Below are 9,606 nucleotides of genomic sequence, written 5' to 3'. Positions count from 1 at the left end.
TCCAGTGTGTGATTAGATATATATTCATAGGTTATTTGTCAAATACTTATGGACATGGCTAAATACTTATGGGTTGATTTATTGAAGGTGTCACCTTAAGCTTAGATTCGTTCATCTCAAAAAGAGGGAGATGTTAATAGTATAACCTTGGTTCGGTTAGCTTGTGTTATAATGTAAATACGCATATGAAGTAACATGTAGAAATCGGAAGTGCATCAACATGTGCTTCCTGCAGAGAGTGAAAAACACAACACCAGTAATTGCAGATTTGATTTTAATTTTATAAATGTGTGTCCGTGTGCTTCATTAGACCGTTATATAATAACAACATCCCAGAGTTGAGTGTTCTAAGTGAGTCTCCTTGAAGAAGGGCTTGGCAAAGGGGGGTCCAGGGGTGAAATAGCCGGTGCATGTTATTTACTTCCGTTGATTAGCGAGTTTTAATTACAACATTAACGGAAATAGTAAGGGAAATTGTGATATCCCCGGCCGTGTGTAGCTATTTTACCGGTATAGCGTGGGTTACGTCCCCTTAACGGTTATCGAGGAGTCGAGACGAAAACAATTGTAATTTTCAGTTAAAAAGTGAAGCACTTAAATTCCATTTTAATTGTTTGAAATATATATATCAATGTGTCGCAACGTCATTGTTCTTCGTAAGAAGAGGCGGCAACCATTTTGATATTTGTGTAAAAAAAGGTTTATATCAAGGATTTGAGGGATTCTAAAAAGCAATGGTAGATTTTTTGTTCGGAACAACGAAGAAGAACATTAAATAGATGATGATAAGTGTTAAATAGACTGTATATTTTATATTTTAGGAGATTTCATCTTTACTCCTTCGGGTTATAGTAATTTTAACCAAAAAAAACCCATCAATTTAAAATGTAAAAGACAGTTAAAAGAAATCGAAGAGTAATACATTTTAAGTATTTGCGTACCACTTCAAGATATGAAGACTCGATAGAAATCAGTCTGCATAAGTTTATATTAAACTTGACGGAAATGATCAAGATGATGAAATTGACGACGACGTACAAATAGTATTGTGGACGAAGGGAGATAAATACAATTATGTTATCTATTTCAACACTGGTATGTCATTTTTTTAATTATTTTTATTATAATATTTAATGATGTGAATAAAAATAATCCATATATGATACCATAAATATCCTACAAGCGTCATTGATTTGTTTAACTCTATCAATATAAATTAAAAGCACTTCTACTGACCGGGTGAACTTATGAAGTTCGTTATGCTCGCACACTATTTCATTGTTATAAGTTTCAAAAAGGCAAACACTATTAAATTAAACTTTCGAGTCAACATAGACTTTGTTAACAAACATAATTTGAAAGGGAAAAAAACAAATTAAGAAATATTTAAGTTATATATGTCTTATGCGACCGATTTCCCCCTTAAACAGAACCTATAATAAATACCATTTACATTTTTGAAATGCTCTGTTGCGTTGACTTAACTAAACTGTAAAGAAAGGATGCCTGAAATATCCTCTCATTTTTTCGATAAATTGCAAAATACAGCCTCTGTTCATGATCAGTGTCCTGCCAGCTGTACACATCCAGCATTACACTCGCTGGAGCTTCGCCAAGAAACGTAGCCTTAGTTTCCAGAACAGGAAACCAACACATGTCGTCTTTAAAGTGACGGTAATGCCCCGCTAGAGACGCTTCTGTAGCACAATCTGTACAGAACCTGTAAAATACGGAAAAGTTTACGTGGAAGTTGGAATCCATATCGCTCGGTCTAGTGCGAGTCACTGTTTTGAAAGCATCGTGAGGTGGGATGATGTCCTCTTGTCTCGTAGACAGTATTGGTTTGTCAATTTTTTCAAAATTGGAAAATCGTTCAGTAACCCATGATGGCAGTTTTGATGGACGCCGTGTCTCTGGATCAATGTTTACTACTTTCGATTCGAGATGAACAAGTTGTTCCTTTGAAGACGGATCCAGCAGATCCTGTGTAAAAGCATACGAGGTTTGCCCAATAGACGCAAAGAAGACTCGATGTAGAAGATCTCCGTTTTTCTTTGAAGCCTTCCGATGTAATTTGGGAGAATAAACTATATTCTCCTGAACTGTGAACGTTCTCATATTTTCCTGTGCTAATCTCGCAGTAAAGAACCCCATTGCTTCTGCTTCAATGAAATACTCAGCTAAAACACAAATTATCCCATGAGCTGAAAAATGATCTGAAAATGAAAAATATAGCATTTCATATTAAGTATGAGTTCTCAAAATAATACAATTGTTATAAGTAATGTAATTAACTCGATGATATTAGAATCATAAAATAATACATTTCCCATTCTGATATAAATCAACCCGTGCCATATTGCACTTAACCTTCACCTTGACATGTATTTGTGCGTTGCACATACAAAAGGAGGACACATGCTATTTTATGTGTGAGTGATTGATCATTGTGTTAGTAGTGTATAAAAATAGTGTACATATAAATTACACAGGGCAGAGATAAATCTTTCTCCCATACTTCACAGGGTTATCCGGCAGTTGCTAGGGAAAAGATAAATCGATCTTACACGGGGGGGGGGGGGGGGGGGGGGGGGCAAAGACAGCACAGCAGGCACGCGCTCTATATGACGCTGCTCACAATAACGTAACGTCATCATTTTACGTTGAGTAACAAAGTCGTAAATGATGACGTCATCAATGTTGACGCACATTCCAAGGATCATGGAAGACGGCCCGATGGAATCCTTTCATAAAAACTTATGTTTGGTTGCATATATGTGGGAAAAATAATCAATCATGGGTCTGTTCTGCGAACAAGGATATCTCAACCCGAGTGTAAGAGTTTGGCTGGCCAGCACTCGGCAAGCCTGGTGCTGACTGGCCAAACTCTTACACTCGGGTTGAGATATCCCTGTCCACGGAACAGACCCATGATAAATTAATATGATCTTTCACCCCTTTTGGGATGGGATAGGGGGATCTTAACCCGAGGGGGGAGATTGCTAAATTCCCAAACACGAGGCAAGCCTTGTGTTTGTGAACTTAACTATGTTTTAAATCTTCCTCAAATAATATGCACACAGGTAAACAAGCCGACGAACATATGCATGTGTGTGACCCCATAAAAGGTTCAGGGTCAGGTCATAGTGACGTCACCCTATCGAGAACAAGAGCACGTTGAAAGATCACGTGTAGCTTGTCTTTTCCCTAGGGTGAGATAAGAAAATCTAAATCGCACCCCGGTAAAACTGCAGATATCCCTGTCCAGGGTAAGAGAATAATAGAATCTTTCACCCCTTTGGGGGTGAGACAGGGGAATCTCAATCCGAGGGGAAGATTCTTAAGAGTGGATGTCAGCAAGCATCGAGCATTAGGTGGAAAGTGAAAAAAAAATAGATTTTAGAAAAAGTGACCTTAAATGTTAAATTATGTTATAATTGGTGGATATGAATAACAAAAATGGAATTTCAATTATATCTGTGGTTCCGTATCCAAGCAATATGACTTCCTTAGTTACGGGCTCAAATATACAACGTTGTAGGATACCTGTTGGTACGTGTTATGCATCTATATGTGTTTTTTTCACTTTGTTACCTGTTCTATCGTAGTAAGATGCAGTTAAATGCGGCACCATCATCTCGACCTGTTGTTCTGAGGCTAATTTCGACTGCATGCTATCCTACCTGAAAAGAGTATGATTGGTTATGTATTCATTTAACTCAGTGTACGACATAAGAGCTTTTTATCCCTGAAGATTACATCCATCTTAATAGAGATATTGAAATGTTATCTAATCTGTTAATCGAATAAACCGGAAGCAGGTCACTTGAGACTTTAAAAAATAATCCGAAACTAGCGTTCTTTTTTTATGGATAGATAATTTGGTTGTTTTCGTATTAACCTTAGAGTAAATAAAAGGATATTGAATGATTTCCCTTAGAGCATCACATGTATTTGTCGGTACGACAAAATATCGATGTATTCTTCTATACGCAATATATGTATTCTGTTCAGTTTTCCCTTCATTTCTGAAGATGAAATATCAAAACATTCTCCTCTTGAAAATGCCCAGAACTCAGTAGCATAACCCTTGACATTACATTCTAATGGCATTACGCTAAATGGTGAGACAGTGATATTCTGAATGGGTTGCGTAGCACATGTTCTATATGTGCTTTGGATGGTTTGCTTATTACTTGTTGGTAAATGAAAATTCAAAAGCACTATGTAAACTATGGGAAGAGTAAAAAGTAATATAACCACTCATTTTACTCTCTCTCTTCTTTTGGAGCTTGCGATGGATGAACAGGACCTTCATTATTCTCATTAGTTTTTACCAAAAATATAACATCATCATTTGTGATATAGTCATATATACAGTTATGATATTAGCATAATCACGTTAATAAGATTAGGTATAATAAATGAGAATGCTCATCGGATAAAATGTATTTAAGAATGTAAAATAACCACTATGATTATTAATTACAACACGGATAATTAGCTTCGTTACGGTAAGAAATTCAGCTTCAAATGGTTAAATTAATTGATATAGTTCAACATAATTTGAAGTCATTTGTCCATGATTATAACATTAAAACCTGAATACCTTAACATTTATATGTTTAAATTTCACAAACCCCCACAAATAACAACTTATCTGTTTATTTAAATTAAATTGATACATTCTGGATTAAAGTGTGTTAAAGCGACTGTAACTGTTAAAATCACCTGGAATATCACACAAGGCATATTATTTTCAAAAGATATATGATAAAACTAAGACGTTCCCTTATTTACGTATGAAAGAATAGTGACCGTGTTCTGTAAATACCTAAATCAACGCAAAACAATAAATAAATTACATTTCTTTATACTTCAATCGAGCGGAAAGGGTATATCGGTATTTGCTCCTGTAAGCGTTTTTTTTACCTTTGCTCGTCCCCGATAAATTTGTTACCGATCTTATTCTCTCTCGTTATTTACATAAACGAAAACACATCGGACCCTTTCATTCCCGAAGATAGATGTATTAGGCCCATAGGCTCAATGCTCGGTCCTTTCTTATTTCTAATATATATCAATGACATCACTTATTGTATTGAAAGCAAAAAAAAACTCTTTGCTGATGATACTTCATTATATGAAATAATAGACAATAACCAAATGGAAATTTCTGAAAAGTTAACTAATGATTTAGATAATATAAATACATGGGTAATAAAATGGGATATACATTTTAATTCATTAAAAACAGAATCAGTACTTTTCTCGAGAAAAAAGGAGATAATAAATCCAGATATTCTATTTGCTAATGATGCAGTTAATTTTGTTGTGGATCACAAACATTTAGGACTAACGTTTAGTAATGATGGCAAATGGAACACTCATATAAACAATACTTTTAATAAAGCATATAAAAGAATGAACATACTAAGATTGTTAAACACAAAGTTGATAGAAAAAGCCTATTGACCATTTATACCTCATACATAAGACCAATTTTAGAATATGGGGATGTAATCTGGGATAATTGTACAAACCAAAACAAAAACTGTTTAGAATAAATCCAATTAGAAGCTCTGAGAATAATTACAGGATTAAGAAGGAGGACATCCAATGATAAATTATACATCGAAACTCTTGACTGTAAGAATGACAAGGGAATCATAAACTTGTATTAATGTACAAAATATAAACTAATGAAACACCTAAATACCTTGCCGATATTATTGAACCACACATTAATGACAACACACGCATTAGATATCCATTTAGAAATAATCGACTTTTCAACCCCCCACTTTGCAGAACTGAACGTTACTCAAAACGTTTTTTCCCATCAACTCTTAATGAATTTAATCAACTAGACAGAGAAGTATTAAATGCTAATACATTAAATCAATTAAAAAAACTCATTAAATATACAAATGATAATAATGACATATATGAGGTAAGTAATATTTTCAAGTACAACGGACAAAGAAAATATTATACTCTGCCAATTAAGAAACAATGCCTCAAACCTAAATTCACATCTTCATAATGATTACCTAGTTGAATCAGCAGCATGTATATGTAACTATGAAAATGAAAATATTCAACATTTCATGTTTGAATGTCCTTTATTTAATATGCTAGACAACATCTAATGCAAAGCTTAGCACAAATAAACACTCAAGATGATCACAATCACTATAATATTAATACTCTGCTAAAAGGATATTATCTATGTAACAATAATGTCAATATTGACATACTAAAATGTGTAACACAGCACATACATGAAACTGAAAGATTTGATATTTGATATGCATCATCCCCATTTTTATTTTTGTTTTTATTTTTTATTTTTATTCTTCATTGGAACTTATTTAGTTATGTAGCATATAGAGTACACCTCTAACACCCTATTAATGCACAAATAGTGGAGAATGGACTGGATGGAAATTGGCATTGTTGTAATATAGTTTATATTATAAAAGTGTTAAATCGAGGTAACTTCTATAGCAGCAATTTTAGACTGAACATATAATTAGTAAGCTTTACTGTAACTCCATTCACAAACTATATATACCTCTCTAGTGAAAATGGGTTTTGATCCCCATCAGTGGATGGCTTTTATGTTATATACATATGGACTGTCGGCCTGTAGCTGTTGGGGGAATAAGCTCAATTTGACCAAATAGGCATACTTATACATTTCACAACAATTAAATCATCTTTTAAGAAGTTACTTTCTCCTAATCATGTAAAAATCATAACAAACTAAGAAGATACCTTCCTTATTATTGTATAATCCATATTGGTTGTATGTCAATATCAAGTTTGTTTACCTTTTTTATGTAAGGAGAGGACTTATATAGGCTCTGCCTGATGTCCAATCCTATATTGATATAACATCAGTCAATAAAATATGTTAAAATTGAATAGGCCCATGGGGATTCTGGCACTCACCTTTTCGTCACGTTTGGACTCTGCGTGGGGGAGACACAAATGTCAGATATTAGAGAATTCGACACGTATATATCTACAATGTAACAATCATGTAATGTTTATTAGAGTTACTTAGAGATAATTTATTGTATTGTGCTCTTACTTCAATCAAAACTTGTATACCGCCCGTTAAAGAACAGACTCTGGGCGAACTAGTTATTGACACACATGTGGCACTATTCGGCTTTCTCCGAGTAACAATCATTATAAACATCAGCCACGGTCAATAGTGTTTTAATAGTCATAAACGATATAAATAAAATTTGTACGGTACGTGTACGCTATACTTGTCTTGAACCTATAACCTTATTTATAAAAGGAACTCACCTTTTAATGAGTATGAATTCTACAGTTATGGAGTAAATAATATATTATAAACACAAATAGTTCTAGGGATGATTTAGTAATATGTTCAAATGGCCGTCAATATATAGGACTGATATCCCTTTTATATGCGCGTTGTATCCACACATATGTCTTTTATTTATCTTGAAATATCTGCACTGTTCTTGTTGTACCATGGAACTCATGCTTTCTTATATGTAAATGTGTGATTCGATCCATATCCTAGTCTAGTATAATGTAACCGACACTACCCTACTGTGCTGTCGCTTGTGTGTTAGTTGGTATGCAGTAATACTGATCACACCACTGTTCAGGAAGATATGTATTGTGTTTCCGGTAGAGAACACACCTGCATGATTACAAGGAGATCGGGACGCCGCGAAATAGCTCTGACAGTCCCTGTATCTATCAACACAGCAAATAAACAAACTTCATCCATTACTCACCTGTAGGATTTCCACAAGGGTCAATCCGATTGACAAATTTGAAGGCAAAATCAATTCACTTCTATTCACCCCTAGACTACCCGGATATCAGACTCCGTCAAATGTTTATAGGACGTGACCCTTAATAAGGTCAGAGGTCAAAGTGTAGGTACAGGTATGATGATACATTCTGATTTTACTGTCGATAGCGTGACGATGCATGAGTTTAGCCACAACCACTCTGTTATTTTAAATCGGACTGAAGATTGGTTTGTGAGGTAAATGTATGCAACGGGGCCACACGGGGTAAATTATGTTAAGTGTTTAAACAACTGTATTCCCGGCCCAATTACACCAGGGTATCATAGGAGATAGCATCCTGTTTACTTCACGAAAAGAGAACAATTTAAAATATAAGAGAAAATTTAAAGAATTCGAAGAGTAATACGTTTTAAATATTAGTGGACCATTTCAAAAAGTACAGTCTTGTTAGAAATAACATTAAACTGATTCAGTTTGTATCAAATTTGACGGAAATGACCGAGATGATGCGACTGATCACGACGTAACAATGTCGAGGAAGGGAGATAAATACAATGGACTTGTACACTTCAGGTCGACGTTTTCAGCACTGTAGTGTCAGTTTTTATTATTGTTATATTATTTGTATTGATGTGAATAGCATCAGAATTTAATATCACTAATATCATACAAGAGTCATTTTTTTGCTATTTACACGTATATAAGTATTAATTAAGAGCTCTTTTACTGACTTGATGCACTTATCGAGTTAGTGTATGCTCCCCACACTATTTCATTGTAAAAAGACAAATGTTTAACACTTATGAACAACTTTTTTTTTTAAATGTTGAAAGATATAACCAACCAACCCCCACCCCCACCCCACCCCCCACCCGAACTATTCCAAAGTATTGGTATAAGTACTATTACAAAGTATATGTATAAGTACTGTTACAAACTATTTGTATAAATTAAATACTATAACAAAGTAGTTGTATAAGTACAATTCCAAAGTAGTTGTGTAAGTACTACATGTTGTATTATAAAATATTTGCACAAGTACAAATGTACTATTACAAAGTCATTTCTATAGGACGTGATCTTGCTAAGGTCAGAGGACATCATATAGGTAAAGGTATGATGATACATTCTGATTTTGCTGTTAATAGCCTGATCATACATGAGTATATCAACAACACGCTGTTATCTTATATCGGACTGAAGATTGGTTTGTCAGGTAAATTTATGCAACCATCAAAACATCAAACATTCAGGCAATATTATCACGTACATAAGTGTGTCATCTATTTCATATTCCTTGATATAAACACGTGTGGAATACCTAATGCTGCTAAGATTGACTAGAGTTTCAACGGAACATATCAGTCTAACAAATGTTTCCGTGAACATTTTTATAATCAAAATGTTCACCAGCTCTGTTCGCATACATTAGGAGATTGATGAATTTCAGTAACCCAGGTCCATCAAATGAAAAAAAGTGATGAAACATGCGATATGCTCTGTATGTCCATCGTCATCCTCGGCTCCCATCGTTTCCATATACTCACAAAGTGAAGCGATGGGAAGTTACTAAGACCAGAATGATACATCGTCTTCCTACCACTGACCTCATATATATATACAAATGGGTAATATGATGGCCCGTGTCATTATTTCATTGATAATCTATTCTGGGTACTTCTACATTTTCAGCTAAACAGCGTCAATTTGAACTATCGATAAAAACGATAATTGGATTTTTCACATGTGGATTTGTAAATATCAACAAAGGAAGTTACCTTAAAGTGAGCCTATTTTT

At 34.3% G+C, this 9,606-nt stretch overlaps 1 protein-coding gene across 2 annotated transcripts; it reads right to left on the bottom strand.

Moving 5' to 3' along the window:
* Window positions 1-273: 273 nt before the first annotated feature.
* LOC117322445 lies at window positions 274-8,145 on the bottom strand. 2 transcript variants are annotated; one of them, XM_033877362.1, is made up of 4 exons: window positions 7,788-8,145; window positions 6,958-7,030; window positions 3,595-3,683; window positions 274-2,216 (listed from the first exon to the last, which is right to left on the bottom strand). In XM_033877362.1, exons 3-4 carry the CDS (start codon window positions 3,671-3,673, stop codon window positions 1,450-1,452), a joined length of 846 nt encoding a protein of 281 aa, XP_033733253.1. In that variant the 5' UTR covers window positions 3,674-3,683; window positions 6,958-7,030; window positions 7,788-8,145; the 3' UTR covers window positions 274-1,449. The 2 variants fall into 2 exon arrangements, with proteins under 2 accessions (XP_033733253.1, XP_033733254.1); XM_033877363.1 differs by lacking the exon at window positions 6,958-7,030.
* Window positions 8,146-9,606: the final 1,461 nt, after the last annotated feature.

The sequence above is a fragment of the Pecten maximus genome, chromosome 2 (genome assembly GCF_902652985.1).
Source record: "Pecten maximus chromosome 2, xPecMax1.1, whole genome shotgun sequence".
NCBI lineage: Eukaryota > Metazoa > Mollusca > Bivalvia > Pectinida > Pectinidae > Pecten > Pecten maximus.
Note: the sequence above shows the minus strand (reverse complement) of the source record. Positions and strands in the feature narration are given on the sequence as shown.

Coding starts and splice junctions, on each gene's coding strand:
- LOC117322445 (XM_033877362.1), bottom strand. CDS start 3,673: ATGCAGTCGAAATTAGCCTCAGAACAACAGGTCGAGATGATGGTGCCG. Junction 2,217..3,594: donor ATCTTACTACGATAGAACAG/GTAACAAAGTGA, acceptor TTTCATTTTCAG/ATCATTTTTCAGCTCATGGG.